Source organism: Salvia splendens, chromosome 18, assembly GCF_004379255.2.
Source record: "Salvia splendens isolate huo1 chromosome 18, SspV2, whole genome shotgun sequence".
Lineage (NCBI taxonomy): Eukaryota > Viridiplantae > Streptophyta > Magnoliopsida > Lamiales > Lamiaceae > Salvia > Salvia splendens.
In genome coordinates, this window is record NC_056049.1 from 20,782,020 (window position 1) to 20,808,223 (window position 26,204).

At 37.3% G+C, this 26,204-nt stretch overlaps 2 protein-coding genes and 1 pseudogene across 2 annotated transcripts; 1 reads left to right on the forward strand and 2 right to left on the reverse strand.

Annotated features, from left to right (window-relative positions):
• The first annotated feature begins 2,163 nt into the window (after positions 1 to 2,163).
• Positions 2,164 to 4,880, forward strand: LOC121776420 (annotated as a pseudogene).
• A 1,575-nt stretch (positions 4,881 to 6,455) lies between these two features.
• On the reverse strand, positions 6,456 to 7,932 carry LOC121776086 (DNA damage-repair/toleration protein DRT100-like). The gene has a single exon (XM_042173214.1). The coding sequence runs from the start codon at positions 7,738 to 7,740 to the stop codon at positions 6,637 to 6,639; it is 1,104 nt and encodes a 367-aa protein (XP_042029148.1). The 5' UTR covers positions 7,741 to 7,932; the 3' UTR covers positions 6,456 to 6,636.
• A 12,241-nt stretch (positions 7,933 to 20,173) lies between these two features.
• LOC121777750 (60S ribosomal protein L4-like) lies at positions 20,174 to 22,681 on the reverse strand. The gene is made up of 2 exons (XM_042175100.1): positions 21,495 to 22,681; positions 20,174 to 20,503 (listed from the first exon to the last, which is right to left on the reverse strand). The coding sequence occupies exons 1-2, from the start codon at positions 22,605 to 22,607 to the stop codon at positions 20,390 to 20,392; spliced, it is 1,227 nt and encodes a 408-aa protein (XP_042031034.1). The 5' UTR covers positions 22,608 to 22,681; the 3' UTR covers positions 20,174 to 20,389.
• Between the last annotated feature and the right edge of the window lie 3,523 nt (positions 22,682 to 26,204).

The following is a 26,204-nucleotide window of genomic DNA, read 5'->3' on the forward strand; positions in this document are numbered from 1 at the left end:
CGCTGTGACTGCCACCCCGAGAACCACTGGCCTGGTTCTGCCACCCTCGGACAGCGAAACCTGCCCCGATTCCGTCAGCGGCAACTCCTCCGTTGTTGTTTGCCGCTTGTAAAACTTGGAGACGCGTCTCTTCTTGTTGGATCAGATTGTACGCATAATCAAATGAGAGAAGTGGATCCATTTTCAGTATCTCCCTCTTGGTAGTTTTGTATTTGCTATCAATTGCATACACAAATGGACATACTCCCTGATCTTGTATGAACTTGTCGTGAATCTCTATATCTTCTGGGTATATCATTGGATTCCTCTGTTTCTGATCGATTACAATCTATAGTTCAGTTAGCATGCCCCATATTTCGTCTAATGATTTGCTTCCTTGTCGCAGTGTGGTTGCCTTGAATTGGAGGTCATACACCTGGATCTTATCTCCTCCGCTCCCATATGTGACGGCCAAAGCATCCCAGATATGCTTAGCCGTCGGATGTTGTGAAACTCGACTAACCAGTCGAGGCTCGATGTTTTGTAGCAACCAAGTGAACACACAGTGATCGGCTTATTGCCACTGTATGAAGGCTGGATCGGTTCACGGTAGGGGAGGAGGCACTCCGGTAATGTGAGAGACCATTCCTCGACCGCTTATCGTCGTCTTCACAACCACTGACCAAAGGGCATAATTTTCTCCATTCAACTTGTTCCCGCCAATGTGGAGGGGCTGCGTGTCAATTTTGTATGGCACGGCAGTGGTTTATGGTGGATTCGGTTGATTCTTCGCAAAACAATTGCGCATAAAATTGGCAAACTGCCGGGCAAATTCATCGGCCATGGATGAATCTGAGGTTTCGATTATTTCGTTGTCGTATGATATTTGGCTTATTGTTTATAGGTACAACGGAAAAAAGAAAAGAAACGGGAAATGGCCGAGAAAGGTATCAAGGACGATGATGATACCTTATCTAAGTCCAAACCCACTCTGATACCACGTTAAATGGATCAGTCGGCATATTTGAGAGGGAGAGAATATTGCAAAGCTTATTGATTGTATTGCATGGATGTTGGTGACCCTTGAGTTAGTACAATGAATGCTGTCTTGGGACAAGACTAACATGGGAACAAGACATGATTTATTATTCCAATCTTTGAACTCAATATTCTTCAATGCTTCTCCTTTTCTCAACAATCTAAAAATAAAATACAAGAATCGTGAAAACTTAGAGATCCGTTTTATTTTTCCTGATCATGAAGGTTGTGTATCGTACCAACCAAAAACAAGATAGGACCTAGATAGGAGGCACTATCTTTGCCTATCATACCAATCAAACGAGGCCTAAGACATCAACCAAAATAAAGACATACTATAAGCAGCAAAACGATGTCGTATGATACTAAATTAAACAATTTTCATTCATTGAATAATATTTCATATTAAGAATTTAAGAAAGATTGAGACGGAAACAAGAAAACCAAAACAAGAAACAAGAAGAAAAGGAATACATCAAATAAGTTATTTAATTTAGTTTAATACAATATTATTTCGCTTCTGATAATATGCATCATTTTTAGCACCCGATAGCATAATCTAATTAAGTCATGTCCGTGCCAGAATCTTGATTGGTGGTGAAATAAAAATAAATCACTAGTTAAATAATTTATGAACAAAATTTTTGGAATTTGAAGACAGATTTTCGAAAAAGTTTTCACCTTTTCTTTCCTAACATATTCAACAAGAAAACGAGGGAGATGATCCAAATAAGAATACATCTAAATCCATAAATGAAGCCCAAATCTCGACCCTAGGATTAAGTGATCTAATGGTCAATAATTAACCAAGAACACGGAGGGTCATTATTAAGCAGTTTTAGGTCATATTATAAAATTCGGATTTGATGTCATATTAAGATCATTTTAGATCATCCTTTGTTAAAATAACCTAAAAATAAAATAACAATGACCTAAAAATGATCTAAATATGATTTTTATTCTGCGTTTTTGTATTTAACTTTAATTTTGCATATACATCAAAACCATATTCAACAATTAAACAAAATCTGGCCCATTATTCCTCAGATCTTCAAAAAATGCCCAACGGCAATACTAATGTGGCCACTCAATAAATAACAATAGAAAACAGGAAAGTATTCAAATACTCACAGATAATTTCCCGCCAAAGCTTTCTCACCTTGTTTCTCCCTCCTCCTCGCATTCGAATTCTCTGGCAAAACTCACCAATCTACCACAAGAATCCTCACCTCAACCTCCATTTCTTCGTTAATCTCAGACGACCGACCAGAAGGTTAGCTCCCCGCCGTGGAATTGTGCTCGCCGCTCTCTCTTCTCAGCCTTAATTCTAGTTGTTCATCAGGTCAACTTCTTCATCACCACCCTCTCACGTAATTAGATCTGCAAGTTTTTGATCTTACATGGATTGGAATTTATGGATCTAAAAAATTGGTATATTGAGAAGTATGTGATGTTCAAATATGATGTCGAGTTGCTTGATTTTGTGGATGTTTGTATTCTGTTGGAAGCTTTGTAATGCACTCAATTTCACATGGAAAGTGATGAGGAGAAATGAGTGAGAAAAGCTCTAGATTATAGATGTATTTATAGGATTAAAACAGCTAACATATTGATGCACTTGTCGTTTATATATGTAGACTGTAGATTTACCTTCTTTTGTTTTAGATTCAAGCTATATCAGTATTTATGCTTGAGAAAGGAACTCATTTTGTGTAGTTGTTATCATAGGTAGCCAATTTATTCTCACCTGTGCTGAAAATGGAAGGCCATCTGCAAAAGTCTCCCAACCTAAGGCATCCTGCTTTTTATTCTGATGAAAAAAAGTATGTTTCTGGGCTCAGTACCTTTATGGTTGCTATGATACAGGAAACCAAAGATAAGATGCAGGAAACCAAAGTTAGTATACAGGAAACCGATGATAGAATTTCTCAGAGAGAATACATCTTCTGTAGTCAACTGTTTCCCAAGTTTCAACTGGATACTCAAAGTCTTGAGATGAAATATTCGGAAGCGAGGGAAGCTGCAAAAGATGCATACGAAGAAAAGGAAAAAGACCTGCTGCTCCAGATTAAGAAGCTTCAGAAAGAAAATCAAAAGAAATCCTATTTGCGTCTGCAGAAAGAAAACCAATTGAATGAGTATGAAGAGAAAACAGATAAACTCAACTGCAAACTTGAAGAAAAGGAGAGTAGAAGTAATGAGCTGCTGTCGGAACTCAGAGAGAAGACTGAAGAAGTTGAAAAGGGGAAGGTGTTGCAAGGAAATTTGCTTAAGAAGATTGAAACTCTAGCTGCAGAAATAATGGATAATGAACAAGTATTTAATAACAAAGAGGAGGAGAATAGGCTTCTTGCATCAAAAGTAACGTGCTTGGTTACTCGTGTTGATGAACTGCAAAAGGAATTTGGACTAAAGACTTCTGAACTCAACAAGGTTAGAAAATTGCAAGATCAGTTACTCCGACAAATTGATTCTTCTAATCATGAAATAGTCGAGAGAGGGCAAGAGTTGGAAGAGCTTCAGAAGGAGAAAAAAAGGCTTCTGGATAAACAGAAAGGCTTAGAAGACGGAGTTGATAAGCTTCATCAACGTCTCTCAAAGAGAACAATGGAGACTTCTGAAGGGATGGAGCTGCATACGAAGTTGTTGCAACAGGTTGAAGCAAAAGATTCTGAAATGCGTTCTGAAAAGAGGAAAAAGGGAGATGCTATTGTTGTCCGTAAGAATCTGAAGTCTCGGAACAGTTGTCTCCACAAAAAATTCAACATTAGTGAAGAAACTATGCCTCCTCTTGAAGGTGAAAATGAAGTAATGAGACGCAATAAGACGGCCGTGCCATCATATGGTAACCTCTATATTTTTGTATTTTTTTCATCACATTTCATATTTTCAGCTTGATTACTGTATACTAGTATATCATTTCAGATGTGATGTGTAGTTGTGTGCATGAGCATAACTTGATCATTGTCTGGAAAATATATCTTGCACCCTGTCACACTACATTTATAACTAGCAAAATCTGCATCTATTAGTATCCTATATGTTAATTCAGAATGCACCTTCTCATTTTCATTTCATATCTTCTTCAGATATTGACAAACATATTTTAAAAGATTCTGATTTCATCTCTGATATTATGAAACCAGTGAGTGAGCAAGAAGTGTTAAGAGGACAAAAAGGAGGCTGTACTGGTTCAGAGGACCGGTCCTGCCTCGTTTGCAAAACACCCAAGTAGTTCAAAACCCTGCCCTTCAGCTGGTATGAAACGCCCGCATTCTCATTGGAGGAACACAAGGTCCCATCAGAGCCTTGTGGGACCTGATCCGCATGATGATTTCCTCGATACGCCTCTGAAGAATGTTAGAGATAATTTACGGAAGGCCGTGAAGGTGGTTTGTCCAGATTCTACTAAATCCAGTGTGGTTATTGATGAGTCTGATGATCAAACACAGAACATTGAAGCTGATGCTAAGTCAAATAAGCCTCGAACATCAGGTTTTAAGTACGTGGAACCAGTACGAAAGAAATCTGACCGCGGAAACCTGAAAGGTGTTGAATGCAGACAATGCAAGAAATTCTATGATGCTGTTCTTCCTGGTGCTGGTGAAACCCCCAGGCGCTGTGAACATCACGAAGGGGTATCTAGGCATCGATACAGGTACGCTCCTCCTTCGTCTCCCGAAGGATTTTGGAATATTGGATTTGATTCGGAAATGTAGATTATTGAGTTTAATCATATATTCAATTGACATACAGTATGAATAACAAGTAGGGAGATGTGAGTAGAGAACTGTGTATATTGTATGTGTGCAAAAACTAGCATACACTTATATGATCTGTTATCATGTCTTGGTTTGCCTAGTATATACACCACCTAATTAATACATGTGTGATATATAAAGTAACTTTAGCATAAGTATTTTTTAGCACGGGAGTACTTAGACTTATGCGTGAAATTATCAGAATAATACCCACATCTAATATGCAATAGAAATAAAACAAGAATTAATACACTATACTATTTCATAATTTAAATGTCAGTGAGTACAATTTAAAAACTTGAAATGAAGATGCTATTCCATTTTGTCGCTCACAAATTTTAGCCGTTCAAAAAAATTACTAGAATCATAATGATTTTCAGTTAAAGCAACAGTTGCCGAAAAGTAAAACATGTGTTAGAATTAATCTAAAAGTTATCTAACTTAAAATTTGATAATTATTTTTCCACCCAAAATATGAAAATACCTTCTAACTAAAACCTCACAAGTTTTATTTTCATAGTGGGGTTCTTAGATTTGCAGAAACCTCCAAGCTGTATCGAGGATATTATAAAAAACAATAATGAGGATAATGGTTAAAGTTAACCGATGAAGATGAAATATAACTTACAATAATGTCTTATTATTTGTCTGGTGTGGGAGGATAGGTAATTAGGCTTTTTAATAATGTGTTAATGTTATAGGTTTCCAACTTAATGATATTGAATTGGAGCAGTATGGGTGAAATGAATAGGCTATAAGCCCCACAATATTATAATTGATGTTGGTCACATGGGTTTGTGACATCCATGTGCCCTGCAACTGCAAAACTGATCTTGACCTTTGTTTCATTCCAAATTTTAATTTCTATTATTATGCTCACAATTTAATGCCTTGGAATTTAATACTGCCTCTGTCCTGCAATTTTACTCGATGTTTTATCTTTATGATGAGAAACTACAGTTCCAACCTCCCCCACAGTCTTGAATAATAATGTGCGAGGTAAATTATGTTTTAACAATTTACACACTATTACTATTCACAACCACTGTACCAACATATTATAATGAGCTTCTTCATTAATGCACTTTCTCAAAATTTCAAATCATATGAACGTTGTGTGCCTATAACAAGCTTTGGCTATAAGACGGATAAAGAAAACGGAACTCATGCAATCCGACTAAAATCCGAATTTTAATAGAGTTTTGAGCCTCTCATTGGCTAACAGCAAGGTCAAATCGATCCCCCAACACCACCTGAATCGCGCATTACGTTTCAATTAGTCTGAGATTGCCGATTTAAACTCTTTGGAGGTGGCATTAAATTCTATTTGTAGCATGACGAGTTCACAAAAAAAGTTGAGATGCATCAGTTGGCCATCTTGTGACCGACAAAGCTTATCTCGTTGGATTTGTGTTCATACATACTGGTTTCGGTAAAGTGAAAAGTAAATTAGCTTATGTTGAAAAGATACAACCTTTTTTATTTATGGAGTAGGTTAAGCATAATTGCATAACATTATAATTTCGAGAAAATAATCTCCTACGTGACTCAATAATCTCCCATGCGAAAAAGCGCCCACAAATGAACTAATAATAGCAAAGAAATGTATGATTGCATACTCCTCAAATCCCAAACTTTCAAAAAGACAATGATACTATCATACTAATAATAGGAGCATAACAAAATCTATGATGAATTCTTTTCATAAAGCTGTCACGCACACACAATTTAACGTGGTGTGACCATTTCTTGAACAACAATACACAAAATTAAGGGCAATAGTACATAATTCAACATCAAGCAATGCACCAACTCAAGTGCATTTAATTATATATATGTAGTTAGTATTCGAATTTAATTAACAAGTGCGCAACGGCATTCCGCACAAACAATCGTTGTTGGCGAAGGAGGAAGCTTCTAGATGATCAAACGGCGAGCCGTTTGGGATCGGGCCGCAGAGGTGGTTGTGGCTCAGATCCAAGTGGCCGATGTACTTCGCCGACGACAACGATTTCGGAATCGCGCCTCTCAAATTATTGCAAGACAAATCGATGGCGGTAAAATAAGTTTTCGGGCCAAACACATCGGGTAGGTTTCCCTCCAAACCGTTCCGGCTCAAATTCACAATGTTTAAACCCGAGTTGGAAAGCAAACCGGCCGGGATCGGTCCGGTTAATAGATTCCCGTCCAAGTTTAGAGTGGAGAGAACCGGCATTGAACCGAGCTGAGCCGGGATTGAACCGGAGATCTGGTTCATTGACAAATCCAAATCGGCCAGTCTATAAATACCGGCGAGGGAGGCCGGGATCGAACCGGTGAGGTGGTTCCGGCTGAGGAGAGCGCGGCTCATCATCGACAGTTTCCCGATGTCGGAGGGGATATCGCCGGAGAGCCTGTTGTTGCTGAGATCCAGGTGCATTAAGCTGTTTAGATCGACGATTGAGGAGGGGAGAGGACCGGAGATTTGATTGTCGGCGACGTTGAGGACGGTGAGGCGACGGAGTTTGCCGATGTCGGTAGGGATTTGGCCGGTGATTTTGTTGCCGATTAGGTCGAGGATCCGCAAATTGGGGAGGGAGGTGATGCAGGGGGGGATGGGGCCGGAGATGTCCTTCCAGTCGGCGAGGATGAGGGTGGTGAGGCGGTCGAGGCGGCAGAGGGAGGGGGAGATGGAGCCGGACATGTAGCCGGAGCGGCCGGCTTTCTCGAAGATAGGATCCTCGGACTCGCCGCGGAGGACGATGTCGGCGACGCGGTTGGACTCGGGGTCGCAGCTGACGCCGTACCAGTTGGTGCAGCAGTCGTTGCCCGACCACGACTTGAAAATGCCTAAATAGCGCTCGTCTAGGGCGGATTTGAAGGATAGCAGGGCTTCCCGGTCAGCCGGCGTGCAGGCGCTCGCCGCCGCAGTTAGAGCTAGGAGCACCGCTGCTACGGCGGCGAGTGAGACGTTTGACGTCATTCCTGACAATGCCGGTGTGTTTGATTGATCTCAGAGCGGGAGAGTGTGTGTGTGTTACAGAGAAGAGAGAGAGAGACGGAGAGTTTGGAGGTGAGGAATTATGGGAGATGTAGCAGAAGGCTATATAAGAGGGTGGTGGGACGAAAATGCCCCTGGGAAGATGTGAGAATTACGGTTGAAAAAGGTTTTGAAGGAAGCAGAGCAGACAATGGTGAGGGCAGGGGGTAGTTTATTGATATAAATAAGGGTGTGACAATGCACGTGATGTGCATCAGCTACCTCTGTACTCCTGCTCAAAATGTGTTACCAATATTTAATATACTGTGCCTTTAAACGAGAATTCCCAACATTACTCTAATAATTTTTTAGTACAACTATTTCACATGCATAATTCATAATGACTTCTAAAATAAGTACGGTTGTTCTTAGTAATTGTGTCATTTTATATTTTTCTGTTTTTTTTATTAATTATCTTATTTTATTTTTATTAATTAAGTACTCATTTCACTTATAAAACTAATATATAAAAATAAAATGTATTCCATGTAACTATTTTTTCCTCTCACTTTTTTTATTAAAGTTAAATAATTTCTTCAAAAATTAAACTCATGTCAATCAATTATGAGAATATTAATAAGGAGAAAGTATTATTTTAGAGATGGAATGAAATGGAATAAGGAGGGAATGGAATGGAGATGAGAATGAGAATGGAATGGGGATTCCATTCTTGTGCTTGGTGAATGTAAGGTTTACGAAAGGAATGAAATTATTATTCCTTGATTGATTTCATTCCTATACTTGGGGTAACTACAAATAATATAGGAATATAATGGAATGGAATGAAATATGAATAATTAATGTGTTGATTTTATAAAAAAAATATTTATTCAAAAATATGTTTGTCTAATATTTTGGATCATATTAATTTGTACTATGTAAATGAATGTGTGCATATGTGGTGTATGTTTTGTTGAGTGTGTATATATATGTGCTGGTGTGTGTGCGCGTGCGCGCATATATGCGCTTGTGTGTGTGTGCATGTTTCTGTGGGTGCGTGTGTTGTTGTGTGTGTTGCTATGTGTGTGTGTGTTGCTATGTGTTTGTGTGTGTGTTGCTGTGTGTGTTGCTGTGTGTTGCTGTGTGCGTGTGTGTATGTGTGTGCGTGTGTGTGTGTTTGTGTGTTTGTGTGTTGTAGTGTGTGTGTGTTTGTGGTTGCTGTGGGTGTGTTGCTATGTGTGTGTTGCTGTGGGTGTGGGGTGGGGGTGGGGATGAGGGGATGCGTGTGTGAAATGGAATGGAATGGCCATTCCTTAGCTAAATGGAAGGAATGGCCATTCCCATGTGGAATGGAATGGTGGTTCCAAAGGGAATGGTGATTCCTAAGGAATAAAAATACCAAGCAAAGGAATGGAATGGAGGTAGGAATCAATTCCATTCCACCATACCAAGTAGCCCATAAGAATAAAACTTTTACGAGAGTGAGCATTAGTAAAGCTTCTATGGGATGGATCGTCGGCCGCATTGCAAGACCGTTGAGAAGGAGGCAACCGCTATTTCCCATGAGTGAGGGATGGATAATAGTTGTGCTACTAGGTTGATTCACGGTGGTTCAACAGCACAACTGCGGGCTTCATAGCGATAACCTAGTACTCTCTCTGCCCAAAAAGTTTGTCACATTTTTCCATTTTCGTATGTGTCTCAAAATTTGTCATATTTCATTTTTTACTATAGTGGGTTCATATTCCAGTAACTCATTATCAACTCACATTTTATTATTAAGGGATTACCATTATTCTTTTTGTAAAGTAGTTACTACATCCGTCTCATATTAAGTGTCACATTTAGTGTGGGTACGGAGTTTAAGAAATGTAAATCAAAGTTGATTGAATAAGTTAGTGGACTATGAGTCCCACTTATATATATTAGTTTTATAATAAAATGTGAGTTGAATTGATTTGTGAAATATGAGGTCTACTTACCATTTATGGTAAAAATGAAACGTGACTTTTATTGTGGGACCAATCGAAATGACAAAATGTGACACTTAATGTGAGACGAAGGTAGTAATTACTAATCTTTGTATGCATTCTTAAGATTCAAGTAAATGAATTTGTCCCCTTCTTAGAATCTCAAAGAGGTCAAAACACATCTATATAGCGTTTTGTAATTTACTGAAACTAGTTAATGACATAGCGCTTATGGATATTTAGACAAATGAATTTATTCGAAAACTATATAGTCATCATATTGCTACATAAACAATGGAGTGCGAAATTGCCAACTAATAAAAACAATTTATAAGATAAATTATTTCTTTTAAATTAGTTCAAGCAAATGACTAAAGATATGAAACATTTATTTCATTATGGAAAGGTAGTTACTAACTTCAGTTTAAATTTTCATTTGTGATCTAGTTTGTTTTTCTAGTTTCAAGTAAACCCAACTTAGTTATACATATTTCCCAATGAACTTGCACATCACGTTTATAATTTTGTAGCTACTTATAATAACTACAATGATGCGAAAATTAACGTTAAGTAATAAGTAATCATTAACTAATTACGTACAATTTATGTCTTCTAATTGTAGAAGCAATATTAGTTACGAATGAAAACTTGTTAGGTCGAGCTCAAAAGTTTCTTAATTATAAAAATATTTTCTTTATTGCTTTTTTTTATTTCTTTCGTATTATCTTCTCAGCTTTGTAATTATGGGCGTATTTTTGTTGCAATTTCCGTTGGGGTTTGGAGCCCCTTGCACAGCCGAAGACTTGTACAAAACAAATAAATCAGATAAAGATTTGTTTGACCGTTTATGGAATTAATCAATTTACATGTTAAACAGATAATTGCATGCTAGAACGCAAAGAAATCTTCGATTGCTTGCACCTTCTGCACGTGATGATCTTCAATATTTAAAGAATATAAATACTAAAACATGATTTCTACGGTCTAGAGTTACCGATTTGATTCTCCAAAGAATCTTCGATTGCTCGCGCCTTCTCCACGTGATGATCTTCAATACTAGACCACGGATCTTCTAATCTGTTCTCGAACTCAAGTTATGACATTTGGGTGAGCAAAGCTTGTCAAAACAGAAAGGACTCGACTAGAAAGAAGACAAAAATCTCTCTCAAAATAAAAGAGAGAATTTCGAAATCTCCTACTATAGATTTTTGAAAATAATGATGAATAATATTAATGTCTTATGTCTAGTCTCCTTTATATAGAGTTATGATGGGCCAAATTATGGATCTATGGAGGTTTAGATGCATGCCACCCCCAATTGGCTTTTATCTAATTAAATTGAACTCATAATTTAATTTAAGCACAAATTGGAATATTAAAATCAGCCACTACAGTACCCATCCAAATCCGAAATTACAAGTAATTCGGGTTTCCTCGTTTAAATGATTATTTCCCGCGCTTAAGATATAAATGTCTATTTAATTAATTGAAGTTTGCTATAGACTTAATTAATTTACATCTTATTCATTCCAAGAGTGGACTTAGCAAGAAATGCTTATTTATTATTCATAGAATAATTAAATTCCAACTGGCCAGATTTTCCGAATAATAAAACCTTGTTTCGAGCTCCTCTTGAAGACATTATCAAACCAGACTCACCAGGAGCGCAATTCAACATAATAGCAATCCTAGCACCGCTAGATATTAGTTACCACTATCCAAGATATCAAGATTATTGGATTGCTAAAAACCCGCACCATTTGATAAGTCAAAGTAATGCATAACTAATAACGTATGCTCAAAGCTAACGTATGTTGATTAAGAAATATTCCCTCTGTTCCACAATGATAGATGCATTTCATTTTGAGCACTCGTTTTGGAAAAATGATAATAAATGGTTAAAGTAGAGAAATAGTAAAGTAAAATAGAGAATATGGTAGATAATACTCTTCTTTACACTATTCTCTATCTTATTTTACTCTTTCTCTACTTTAACCATTTATTATCATTTTTTTAAAACGAGTGCTCAAAATGAATGCCTCTATTACTGTGGAACAGTGGGAGTAGTTGTTTATCAAGACCTTGTCTTTCAGTAGATAGCATAAAGACATGTCTTGTTGTTAGATCCGTTCAGTGTTATACCACACCAATGTCATCTTATTTCAGTAAGACTTAGAAATATGCGGACTGACATTGCAACCTTTCACGATAGGTAGTTTAAGTCTATCTGGGTTGTGAAATTCTTTTTTTTCTTGGTCCAGAACTGACCGTGTTACCATAAAGTGGACGTCGCCCATAATCGGTCTACTAAAATAAAGACTTAGGCATTGTTTGTTTCTTATACATTTAAATGTTTATAAAACATCTTATAAATGCACAAACAAACACAATGTAATAATAAAAGTGATTCTATTCGTGCGAAACTACTCGAATAATACTGAATCGGGTTAAAAGTGGATTGTAGAGTTTTTCGTATACAAGTAAAATTCTATTCGTGCTCGAAACATATTTTTTAGTATACCGAACCTAATATTACTTTCTTACTTGTCTTATCTTATCTAGGCTTTGGCTTTTCTTTGTATTAATAAAAATCTTAATTGAGAAATAATTTGGGAACTGATTTATTTTGTCATTTTCTTATATACTAACCCAAATATTGCTAGTAATGATGCATGCATTTATGCGACTTGATTTTATTTCATGGTCTTGTCTGCAATTATTATAGGCTCCTATATACGATCGTAGTTATTGAGATTCAGAAAATGCACCAATCAAATGTAGGCAATGGGTCCATCAAACATGATAATAAATAGCTGGCATGCCTATGCTCTTATTTTCGTAACCATACTTAATTTCGTGCTCATTTAATCAAAACATATTTAGTGCTTCAAGCCATCCGTATCCTCGTCTTTTATCCGTCTCTTAACCGTCTCATCTCTTCACTATTAATGGACCCCACTGTACAATCATCCCATCTCTTAACTAAGAGACAACACCTACATCCCTCCATCTCTTAACCGTCTCTTAACTTAACTATTCATTCAATTTCATTTTTTATTTTTATTTCCAACAAATTCAATTAATAAAAACACACCTCCTTAAATAAAATAAAATTACAACTTCAAATTCTAAAAAAATAAAAAACCACATTAATAAAATCCTAAAAAAAATAAAAAAATACATAATTTAAAAAATACATAATTTAAAACTCAAAGAAACAGAAGAAAGAGTTATCTAATGACGATCATGTGCGTCTACTGGTTGCTAAATTTTGCCCAAATGTGTTCCATTAGATCCTCCTGGAGTTGGGCGTGGGCGGTAGAATCACGTGTCCTTGCCCGAACAGACAGCCGCTCTTGCAAAGACGGATGCACTCCACTGCGAGGCGGACTACTTGCGGTAGAGCTTCCCAGGGTTTCAGGGTCGAACCAATTTCCCGCCTCAGGTCCTTCGTCGGCGACAATCATGTTGTGCAAGATTATGCACGTATACATGATGTCGACCATATTCTCCATAAACCACGTACGAGCCGGGGCTTTGATAATGTTGAATCGAGCTTGGAGAACCCCGAACGCTCTCTCCACATTCTTGCGAGCAGCCTCTTGCTTCTGCGCAAAAAGAGCCTGTTTTTCGTTCATCGGCCTGTTAAACGTCTTTACGAAGGTTGGCCACTTTGGATAGATGCCGTCGGCAAGATAGTACCCCATTTTATACTGTCGGTTGTTAGCGATGAAGTTGATGGCCGGATTGGTTGAGCACGTTGACGTCGTTGTTCGATCCGGGAACCCCGAAATACGCATGTCAAATCCATAGCCGGTAGTCGGCAACGGCCTCGAGTATAACGGTGGGGTGGGTGCCTTTGTGGTAGTTCGTGTATGACCCCCTCCACGCCACAGGGCAATTCTTCCATTGCCAATGCATGCAATCGACGTTGCCAAGCATCCCGGGGAATCCGTGCACTTCTTCGTGAAGTCGGAGCAGAAACTGACAATCTGCGATGCTTGGCTTCTGGAGAAATTCGTCGGTGAAGGCTGCCCGGACGCCTTTGCAGAAGTTCATCAAACACAGTCTCCCAGTGCTTTCCCCAATGTGCAGGTATTCATCAAACACATCCGTCGTTTGTCCAGTAGCAAGCTGACGGATTGCTGTAGTACATTTCTGGAACGTCGTGTGACTTGGACGGCCAACGGCGTCGAACCCTTCTTGGAAGTACTCTTCCCGGGCTGCCAATGTATTTGCGATATGCGGAAACGGCGACGGACGTAGGTCTCTCCTCATACCGGGTTCTCACAGAAGTAATCGCGTACCAACCTTGCAGCGGCTTCCTCCCGGTTACAATGGATGTAAATCCAGGATCGCCTTTGAGGCGGCGCGGCTTCCTCCTCCTCCCTACGTCGATCTTCTTCTAGCGATTCTTCCATTATTCGACCCATTTGCTCGAATGGATTCATGAATGGATTAAATTTGGGAGAAGAATAATGTTTTGGGATGAAGAATGTAGAGTGTTTGAGTGAGAATAGTTAGTTTTTTTATGGTGGATTTATTTGTGGGAATGATTTGATATTTATAGAAGTGATTGGAGGCTTAAAAATACAAAAAAAAAATAAAAAAAAAATTGTAAAAAACGGCTAGTATATTTTTGGGATTTTTTTTATTTTTTGAATTTTTTCTGAATTTAAAAAAAAAATATATTTTCAACAGAAATAAACGACGCGGGTGGGCGTCACGGACGAACCAGAGCTCGCCAAGGGGCCAACGCGCGTGGCGAGCTGTCTCGCGCGCTGCCTCTCCTAGGCGAGACAAGGGACGGGCTGGGGGGCGATGGGATCCCGCATCACTGTCTCGATGCCGTCTCGTCTCTCCGAGACGAGATAGAGACAACATCGAGACACGATGTGGATGGCCTCATGTGGATGGCTTTTGCATAAAATTTAAAAATATTTATAAATTATTTGAATTTATTTATTTATTTTCAGTCAATGCTCGTGCTATTATGAAAAGTCGAGAAATTGATACGATATAATAAGCGAAAAATAACAATGCAACTCTTCGTCTAATCCGTTTCCACATAATTTTTTTGGCTAACCCTATCAGCATGAGCTTGTAAAATTAATATTCTCCTCACGAGTATACACTTTTAATTGGACGTATATTTTAATGCACAATTGATAAAGTAAGAGAGATGTAAAAAGAAAAAAGTAATTAAAGTATTGTTAGTGGAGAATGAGTCTTATCTTACTAGAGATAAAAGAGTTTCCAAAATTAGAAAGTGCATACTATTCTCGGACAGACTAAAAGGGAAAGAATGCATACTCTTCGCAAATGGAAGGAGTAAGTAATAATTAGAGTGAACTACACAAATGGTCCTTGAACTATGCGTTTTGCACGCAAATGGTACCTAAACTTTAAAAATATCGTAGGTAGTCCCTAAACTAAGGTGTAATCACAATTTTTATACTTTTTCATTATTCATCACAATTTTGCACCAAAAATGCCCCCCAAGGCATTAAGGGTATTTATGGACTTTCATATCTAGGTACTAGATTTGATATTTTCTTTATTTCCCTCTCTATTACTAAATATGATACACCATTTTCTTATAGTTTGAGTACTTAAAATTATATTATTTACTTCACTTTTTTAATCTCTTTATGTCCGATCTTCTTTCCCTCTCTTTCTCTAACACTTTTAGAAAGTAAAAATTAAAACAAAAATACTACTATGAAATTTTTAAATATAGAATAAAATTATAAATTATAAATTTAATTATAAAAATAACTTAGTAGCTAAATTTAATTTTGATTTTGATTCGATTATTTTTTAAATATTAAATATTAAAAAATTAGAATTAATTAAAAAGTAAAAAATTAGAATTAATTAAAAAATTTAATTTTTATTATTAAAAAATAATCAAATCACAATCAAAATTAAATTTTGTACAAATTATTTTAATAATTAAATTTATAATTTTAATTTTTATAATTAATATATTAGGAATTTCATACTCCTACTATTTTTTATTTTAATTTTTTACTTTCTAAAAGTTTTAGAGAAAGAGAGAGAAAGAAGATATGACATAATATTATTAAAAAAATGAAGTGAATAATATCATTTTAGATACATAAACTATAAGAAAATAGTATCATATTCAGTACTAGAGAGAATGATAAAGAAAATATCAAATTCAATACCTAGATATGAAAGTCCAAAAATGTCCTTCATGCATTGGGGGCATTTTGAGTGTAAAATTATGATAAATAGTGAAAAGTATCATAAATGTGATTACACCTTAGTTCAGGGACTACCCACGATATTTTTAAAATTTAGGTATCATTTGCGTGCAAAACGCATAGTTCAGGGACCATTTGCGTAGTTCACTTTAATAATTAAATAATTTATATACAAATTTAATTGCTGAACATAAAATGGATCATCCTTTTCAAACTACTATATTAATGTTTTTTTTTAAATAAGGGATCGATCTAAAAAAATAACGACCTTTAAGAATTAAATGATTTTTTTTAAGAAGGACAAAATATGTTTATGTAAAGCCACAATCAAGAGCAATATGGTGGCATTTAGGTATTGTCATGTGTACCATGTGACTATGATGCCAAATGCAATGACAAAGATTGTGACTCAAGTGGTCTTGCATTGTTTTGCTTGGACTACTATCACATTTATCCGTCCCTAAATATAACTACGTTTGATGTTAATTAATAGATCGTATTTATTAAATCATTACATATAGTCAATTGATACAGAAAAGGTTATTGGGAAAGAATCAACTACTAAAGTCTAAAACGCATTACAATGTATCCATTAAATTTCGCTCCATTAAATTTCCGTGTGTTTGATCTATTTTGTATGGATTGATAACGTAAAATTACGTCATAAAAATTATTGGAAAATAATCAAGTAATATTTATGTGACGACGAGGTTCTTGCAAACATGGTTGTGGATCGAATAGAAGAATAATATTTCAATGAATATCGATAGAATTTTGCTTTGCTTGCTTGTACATCAAAATGAACAATAATACAGTTGCACATATAACTAAGAAAGGAAAGCAATCTAAAATCTACGAAAATAGACCGTCTTTGTCTTCCCCAATGATCTCCTTCAAGACCTTTTTCGACACTGATATAATGGAATATGATCTCAACGACTATGAGCCCATGAGATGCGTCCACCTTATCCAAATCCTCACATGGATAACGATATACATAGTCCTTATCGTGAGACGATTTTGAAATTCAAGTAATCTTCTGGATATTAACCCAATCATTTTTTTCTTCTAGAATCTTAGGCACGATGTAGCATTATTATCCCGTCGCCATTTATAGTTCTACAATATATATTCGTAACGAGATGGAGCGTGTCTCATTCGGATCGAACTCGAACTCGCTTAGGCTGAAGACTAATCTAGATACCACAGCACACTTGGTCACCCCAAATAGAATATCTTGCCCACCAACATGTACCACTTCTCACACGAAGGATTCTTGAGATGACAATCGTCACTTGTATCTCACGTGAAAGTGTTGAGCAAACTTGGCCTAATTATCCGTAATCATGTGCCCAATACATTAATTACGCACTTATTTAAGTAATTGAAGATAAATTTGGTATTAAAGTGCCAAATAACATCCTACTTAGGTGGTGGGAGTGGATATGGATACTATTCTTTTCTTTGCATATGGTTGGGTTTAATATCATCCAAACGAGATTGCTTTCTTAAATGACTTAATATTTTTTTAATTTTGTTTTAGAATTGTTGTCATCTTAGCTAGTTTCTTTTAATAATTATTCACTAGGTCGTAAGCCAGTCGGAAATCCGTATGTAAAATTCACGTTTTTGTAAAGTGATGAGTAAATTTTTTAGATAATATCCAATGCCACATATTATGTTTCCGCTCTACATACCACTTTCACTTTTTTCATGTATTTTATTTTTCTTTAATTTCAATTTTATAATATATTTTTAATTATTTATACTCATCACAAGAATGAATTTATTGCACAAAATTGGGGTATATTATTTTTTTAGAGTTTTTTATTACTTTTATTAGATAAAAGTAATTGTCAAAGTTGATAAACTCTAAAATAGGGTATTTGTTTTTTTTAGTTTAAAAATTTTGTAATGAATAATACTTATGATTTTTTATATTATAACGAATTTTAGTTTTAAAAAAATATTATTAATACAATTCATTTAGAGGTTAAACATGATAAATGAGATATCTATAGTGGAAACAAAATTATTGTAATATGCATCTTCAGTTCGTAGGAAATTCGAAGAATTAAAAGATTTTCTATAATGAAATAGATCTTTGGTTAATTTCCACCTAAAGGTGGGTTGTAACTAAAAAAGTACTCATATTTCAGGTTTTCTAATTTTCAATTTTCATATGCTATTAAGTGCTTCAATTACATGGCATCCGCGTAATAAAAGTGATGTAGTATTTCATTATTTCAATAAATATTTCTGAAAATTTAAGAGCATTTTTGATAAATATGTGTCATAAAGTTCTTAGTTTGAATTCGAATTTATTTTACGAATATTGACCTGTAAAAGTGAAGCAAATTTTCACTTAATAATTAATGATATATCCACAACTATTATGCACATAAATTATTAAATAGTGCATGTATGGGCTTCAGATGGGCAGAGTTGTAAGAATGAGCAAGGACCGATTCACACTCCTGTCATGTAGTTCAACATCTCTCAGGCACAAGTGTGAGACGATGTGGCCTTCTAGCAGGACAGTGGGTTATGACCAGTGGCGGATGCAGGTATTTTAGTAACCAATACACATAATGTTAGATAAATAATTTGAAAATGCGCAATATAAATTAAAGCACACACGGTGATAGTGTCAACGTCAAAATAAATGAAGAATATAATTTTAAATAAAAAACATGACATTATAATTAAATTTACCCATATGATATAATGGCATACAATGTAAGTAAATAAAAATTGCATAGTAGAAACAATGATAGTGCCAGCTAATGACTCGGAAGCCAAACAAAACTTCTTCAAGTGGAAAAATTGCATTCAGCTTGAAACAAAAATCAAAACTCGTCACAGCCCCTGTTAAGTTTGATGAAGATGAAGATGAAGATGAAGATGAAGATATATGATGAAGATTCCTCAGATGCTGGGCCAATGAAGCGGCAGAAGTTGGGCCACATCAGTTTATGTAGGAGAGGGGGGAGCTTGAAATATTATTTTTTACCAATAATATAAAGAGTGAAATTGCAAAAGAAAAGTTTGAACGTTTATATGCAGTAATAAATTTTATAATGAATTTAAAATATAATCTTATCAATTTAATGTAACAGATCAACATTAAGAGTGAAAAACTAAAGAATCCAAAAATTTCAGTATAGTAGTTGCATATATTACTACTTTCTCTTTCCCGGCTAAGATGACACATTTCTTAGCTGGCACGAGATTTTATGAGCTATTGTTAAAGTGTTTAATTGGAGAGATAAAACGTGAAGGTAAGTATTAAAATAGAGAGAGAAAGAAAGATGAATATTTTAATAAGAGTGAGAAAAAGTAGTTGAATGTATTAATTGGAAAGAGAAAGTTTTCAAAACAGGAAATGTGTTATCTTAGTTGGGATAAACTAAACGTGTCATCTTAAGTGAGACGAAGGGAGTATAAAATGAATTATTGATATGTATATAAGGAGTAATGCTCTGCTAGGCGCCTAGATTTAGCGACTAATTTAGGCGACAAGCCACGTCACTCATTTTCTCGCTTTCCTTCTATTTTTCCTTTTGTGTTTCTCTAACCCTATCTTCCCCAACTTTCTCAAATTATGTGTTTATTAACCCGCAAATTTTCACAATTAAGTGAGAAATTGAAAATAATTATAGATTTTGTTTTTTAAAAAAATAAAGAAAGAGTAATCTAGAATCCAGAGATAAAGAAATCTAAATTTACAAAACAACGATGAAAATAATTAAAGAAACCCAGAAGAAAATAATTGGTATGGAGAATAATAAAAGATGAAAAAATGAAATAAAAATCCTGCAAAAATCGACAAAGAGGTGGAAAAGATTTGAAATGAGCTCAATAGAAAATTTTGAATTAAAAGAGAAAAAGAACCTAAATTAAAAAAAACTGATGACTGATAAGAGGAAAGAAATCGTACAGCAGGTGAGCAAGAGGAAAGAGGTTAGGGGAAAAAGGAAATAAAAAAAGAAAAAGAAATTAAACGGAACAACCTGGCCTAAAATAGAGGAATAACTGCGCTCACATTGACGCTCATTTAAGGAGCGCAGCAGATCAAGTCTCTGTATATAAGATATTAACGACTATGATGAAACATTATTATAATGTAAATACAGACATTAAGGCTCTCATGAAATATTTAAACAGCTATGAAATCATAAAAATTCAAGTCATTAGTAGTAGACATAAATAAAATTTAGGATGAAAGGGCGCAAATAACAGTAATCACACAACAATAATTGAAATAGTGTCTAAACCAAAATTTTTCAAACTAACAAGGGAACCAAGAACTGAACTTAAGCTAGAAAAGTTATTCCAGTAGTCATCTTATCCCACACAAACAAAACCATGTCTAACAAGAGCTCGAAAACACCACGGTAACTGAGTTCAAAATTAATATAAAGGCTACACAGACTTAAATTAAGATTTTGATTACTGAGATGCGCCCAACCACTTTGTGAAGTTCTCGAATTCAGTGTAGTCACTGTCTGAAATCATGGTCTTGTACCAGGATTTGCTAGCTGAATTGATCGCTGAAGCTTCCTCCTGCAAGAGACAAATAACCGAATGAGAAAGATACACCGGGCAAGGAAGTTTCCAGCCTGGTTGCATCAAGGATGCTCGGCTTTGAGATACAAGCAGCAATGAACCAATGAAATACAAATAGACCCAGAATCTCAGATGCATACTTCCACAAACAAGAACAAAACAATACAAAATAAACATTCAATTAGAAACAAGAAAGTCACTGCAAATTAACCGTATGGAGGATGATTTAGCAAAGAAATCAAAATCTAAAACCAGAAGCAACCAAATTCAGATGACAGGAGTGGTGATGAAAACAAACGAGTGAAACCTACTATTAAAAGGGAACCATAGTTATTAGTATTACATATTCCATAGCCAGTCTATCATAGAGCAGATGATACCAAACTCATAACAAGCCAAAGCAGAAACACATCTCCAACTGCCGGATCATTATAAACGATCCAGATACAATTTGCTACAACTAAAAGTCTCAAACGAATAAAGTAGACAGAAATAATACCAAACAAATACTAGTGTTCCCTTCAAAGTGATCCTGTAATGTGATATCAAACTGATAACAAGATTAAGGTGAAACACATCGCCAAATGACTGATCATTATAAACTATCCAGATATAATATAGGAAACAGAATCATAACAAACCAATAGTAATATTACATTCAAGGTAATTCTTCCAACTAAACTGATACAAGCCTAAGCTGAAAACTAAGACGAATCAAGTTGATTCTTCCAACTAAACATAAAACAAAATAGATTGTAGAATACAGATAATATAACATCTATTCAAACAAGAATAATAGATACCAAAAGTAAAAACAATCAGCACTACTTATACCAAATACGAAACCTAAGGCAACAGAAATAAGTAATTATCTGCAATAGAGGCAAGCACAGGAACAGAAACATGCTAAACCAACACAATTCCAAAATAACTAACAAGTTCATGGATAAACATAAATGAACAAATAGAAACACAACATTTGAATTACCTTAGTGATTGGCTTCCTCTTCTTATCAAGTTTATCCTGCTTGGCCTTAACCCTCTGTGCCTCAGCCAAAAGAGCCATCCTCTTAGCAGCCTTGGCGTAAGGGTTGAGTTTCAACATAACATTAAGGTTCTTGAGGGGATTCTTCTTGAGCGGCGCTTTCTTCACCTCCTTCTTGATCGGCTTTACAACCGACTGAACCTCATCAGAATTGATAATCCTAGCTAGATCAGCATTGATCATCTTCGCCCTCGGCAACACATATCCATTCTTCTTCTCAGAAACCTTATCAAAGGTACCGTAAATAGAGTCAAGCTTTTCGAAAGCATATTTCGTCCAGATAACAAACCTCCCGAGGTGGCCTCCTGGTGCAAGCTTCAGCAGATTGAGGCGTGAAACGTGAGCAATTTCAACTCCAGGAATGTTCCTGAACGCCTTCACAAGCTTCGCCCCTTCGTTGCCGTACACAACGAGTGGTCCTTTCCTGGAAACGTATCTGCGGTTACGAGCTTTACCTTTTCCCGCCCTAATCGCCTGACTGTCCTTCGCCTTCTCCGCATCCGGATGAGCTCCAATCTGCTTCAAAACCTTCAGCGCGGCGCTGGTTTTCTCCACAGCCTCAGCGGCGTCAGAAACAACCAACGGCAGCTCCGGAACCTCCTCAATTTTATGACCGCGAGCGAGGACCAGCGACGGAACGGCCGATGCAGCAATCGCGGAAACAACAGCGTGACGCTTCTGCGTCACATTCACCTGCCTGTGCCACCGGCGCCAGATCTTAGTCGGTGCGAACATGCGCCCTCCGCGACACATGTTCCCGAAGGCTCCCTGTCCTGCGCGGTGCGTTCCGCCGCCGGCGACACGGGGGATACGCGAGACGGCACGACCAGTTCCCCACGATTCGGCGGAGGTCTGGTGGCCGGCGCGATTGGAGACGGCGTAGGGCTGGCGGGCGTTCTTCGAGATTTGGCCGTGGACGAAGGTGACGATATCCGGTCGGATCGCTGCTCTCATCACATCGGGGAGAGGCACGGAGTTGGCGGCGGCGCCGTCGGTGGCCATGTCGCTCTCCAGCGACTGCACGGTGACGAGGGGGCGGGCGGCGGCAGCTGACATTTCGTCGAGCTTTGAGGTCTAGGGTTTTGGGTGGAGTGAGAAATTAGATTCGGCCGTTTGGGAATGGAGCGATGACAAAATGTCAATTTATGTAGGGTGCAAGTTTTTTTAATATATATAAAAGCCCATTATCCTTATTACTTAGGGTTTCGGCCCTTTTTGAGTTGGCCCATATAACTGGGCCTTCTTATTCATAATTGTTGGAAGCAAATTGATTTTATTTACTCATTTTTCAAGTTAATTGTAGTGTATATGTATAATGCATTACGTATATCCCTCCTACTTCATCTTTTTCACAGTAGTATGAGTTATTTTTTCACTTTGGACGTTCATATTAGCAGAGTCATTCCCTTTTCAGTAAAAACTAACACATTTTCTTACTCTTATTTTTTTCTCTCTTACTTTATTTTCTCTATTTTTTCCTCTTTGCGACTTTATTATCTCTTTATTTAATATATTACACAATTTTTTCTTAATCTTCATGCCATAAAGAAATGTTTCCACTACTGTAGAACAGAGGGAGTAAGTTTTCCATTCATCAAGCCAAACAAAACTATAAATCGCATCGAATAAAAATCTGTGATTATAAATCACAGTTAGACGGAGTATTATTTCAAAAGATTGTTTTTCCAAGTTTCAGGTTAATAAGATTCTCATTTCATTTTTACTACTTCTTCCGTCTCACTTTAAGTGGAGTATTTCTGATTCGTTACTGGATTTCATGCGGTATTTTTTTGTAGTAAAGTGAATAGAGGAAAAAAAGTAGAAAGAGGTACATCCAAAAAAAGAAAAATAAATCACTCAAAAGTATTAGATAAAAATCCACATGTCTATCTTACCATCAACATGAATGCTTCAATATGCATATATAAATTCAATAAAAATGGCACCGAATAAAAATTGGACTATAAATCATAAATAGACGATTATTTTTCAAGATTAATTTTCCATTTTAGTTGTCTGTTAATAAAATTCTCATTCCATTTTTTCCTACTAGTATAAAAACAAAGTAGTGTTTATCTTATAATCAGCATGAAATATACATAGATTAATTAATGAATTTAGGGAAACCATCAAGACTATGATCCTATCTCATGGTTTCTACTTTGAACTTTTGCTTGTTTGCAAAACAATCCTCAAAAGGCATACTACTAACTGATGTGTTCAAAAAAGATGATGGGGTATTTTTTTCTTGAAAAGATACTTGCTCTCTTGAGTTTTTTTGGTGTTTTAAAATGTGGTATTGAGTTTAATTGTTGTACAAATGACAAATTTATTGTACCTTATGCATATTTTTGGAGTTCATTTTTCACTACTTTCAAAAGACTGCTATTTCCTTTGGCCGCCTAGTTAATTTTGTTAAATTATAGAACTGTATGTGTCCACCATTATTAATCACCTCACTTTTGACTTGACTTAGAGCATCTCCAATGGCGGACGTCCGGTCGGACATCCGGTCGGACGTCGCGACGGGCGACCGGGACGTCCGCCATTGTGGCTTTTAGGGTCGGATACGGACGTCCCGTGAGGACGTCGGGTGTCCTCGGACGTCGGCGCGACGGGCGGGCGGACGTCCGCCATTGTGGCGTCCAGTCGGATGTCCAGTCGGACTTCCCGTTTTTAATTTTTTTTTTTTAAACTCTATATATACGGCTCGTCCAATTTTATTTCATTCGCACCACTTGTGTTAACAAGTTACTCTCTCTACATCTCTAATTTCAAATATATCTAGAATGTCTAGTGAAAGTGATAGTGAGAATGAGTTGGAGGTCGTTGTTGAAGGTGCGATAGAGAGGCTGCTACAACAGAGGTTGCAGCGGCGGCAGCAGGCGGCGGTACCTCGGCCGATCCATCGTCGAACTCAAGTACCCCGTGACCACATTGCTGCACATATTCGGTTGTATGCGGACTACTTCGCTCCGCAACCGCGTTTTGGGGAAGCCTTATTCCGGCGACGCTTTAGGATGCATCGTCCGCTGTTTCTGCACATCGTGGGTGCTTTAGAGAGAAGATACCTGTATTTTAGGATCAGAGAGGATGCAGCTGGCAAACCCGGACTCACGCCCTTGCAGAAAGTGCACTGTCGCAATCAGACAACTGGCGTATGGAGGCGCGGCCGACATGTTTGACGAGTACCTCCACATTGGCGAGTCGACAGCCGTCGAGTGTCTGCAGAATTTTTGCGCGGGCGTGAGAGCGATATTCGGGGAGCGGTATCTTCGGAGTCCGAGCCCCGAAGACTGCCAGATGCTGATAGATATGCATGGGTCGGTGCACGGGTTCCCTGGGATGTTGGGCAGCATAGATTGTATGCATTGGGAGTGGAAGAACTGCCCCGCCGCCTGGAAGGGGATGTACACTACCGGCTTCAAAGCCAAGCATCCCACGATGATCCTTGAAGCTGTAGCTGACTACCGGTTGTGGATATGACATGCTTATTTTGGAGTCGCCGGGTCCAACAACGACATCAACGTTCTCCAGTCGTCGCCCCTGTTCAACGCTCAGTGCAATAGCGTTGGTCCCGCCATCAGTTTCTTTGCCAACGGCAACCAGCATAATATGGGGTACTATTTGGCGGATGTGATATACCCAAACTGGCCCGTCTTTGTGAAGTCAATCAAGCATCCACTCGGACAAAAGAAGACATACTTTGCGAGCCGTCAGGAAGCAGCGCGCAAGGATGTGGAGCGGGCATTTGGTGTGCTCCAGAGTCGGTGGGCGGTTGTGAAGGGTCCTACACGGCAGTGGTATATTCCCAACATCGGCGATATCATGTACGCATGTATCATAATGCACAACATGATTGTCGAAAATGAAGCTGCGGAACTGACTCAGTGGACCAACGAAGATGATACGGGTGCAGGTCCAAGTCACGGCGTGGCCACCGCGAATGTGAATATGGGGGTACCTCATGGAGAGGTCGCGCGGCTGCGTGCATTTGCCGACATGCGGCAAACAGATGCCCGTGTTCGACTTCAGCAGGATATCATCGAAGAGGTTTGGACTCGGAGGGGTTGACGTGATAATGTATGAAGTTTTTTTTTATTAGTATGCAATTTTTTTTTTCGAATCATGTATGTTTTTTCCGATGAAGTTGTTAATTTTTCCGATGAAGTTGTTAATTTTTCCCGTAATTTTTTCGAATAATGTATGAGGTTTGGACTCGGAGGGGTTGACGTCAAATTTTATTTCCGTAAATGTAAATTGTTTTATTTGTAAATGTATGATTTTTTTTATTGCGGGATGTCCTAGTAGGAAGGGCGGACATAGGAGGGGATGTCCTAGTGACGTGGCAGTGGGATGAGAAGTCCTAGTGACGTGGCAGGAGGTGTTTTTGGGATGTCCTAGTGGGATATCCGCCCACTGGAGATGCTCTTAGATTTTAAGAAATGTAATAAACAGTGAGCGTAAAAAAGATAGTGAAATGTGAAAATATAATTTCACTAAACGATAAAGTAGTTGATGCTCGTGACCAAATGTCACGAGGTCGAGTCAACCATAGCATGGTCTTTAACATTTATATTTGTTTGCCAATAAAAAATAACATTAGAACTCCTACGATCAACTTTTTCTATGTTATATAGCTAATTCAAAGTT

Bases quoted from the DNA above. Each gene is read 5' to 3' on its own strand.
- LOC121776086 (XM_042173214.1), bottom strand. From the start codon at position 7,740: ATGACGTCAAACGTCTCACTCGCCGCCGTAGCAGCGGTGCTCCTAGCT.
- LOC121777750 (XM_042175100.1), bottom strand. From the start codon at position 22,607: ATGTCAGCTGCCGCCGCCCGCCCCCTCGTCACCGTGCAGTCGCTGGAG. The intron at 20,504-21,494 runs GTAATTCAAATG...TGTCTCTTGCAG, and splicing joins AGAGGAAGCCAATCACTAAG to GAGGAAGCTTCAGCGATCAA.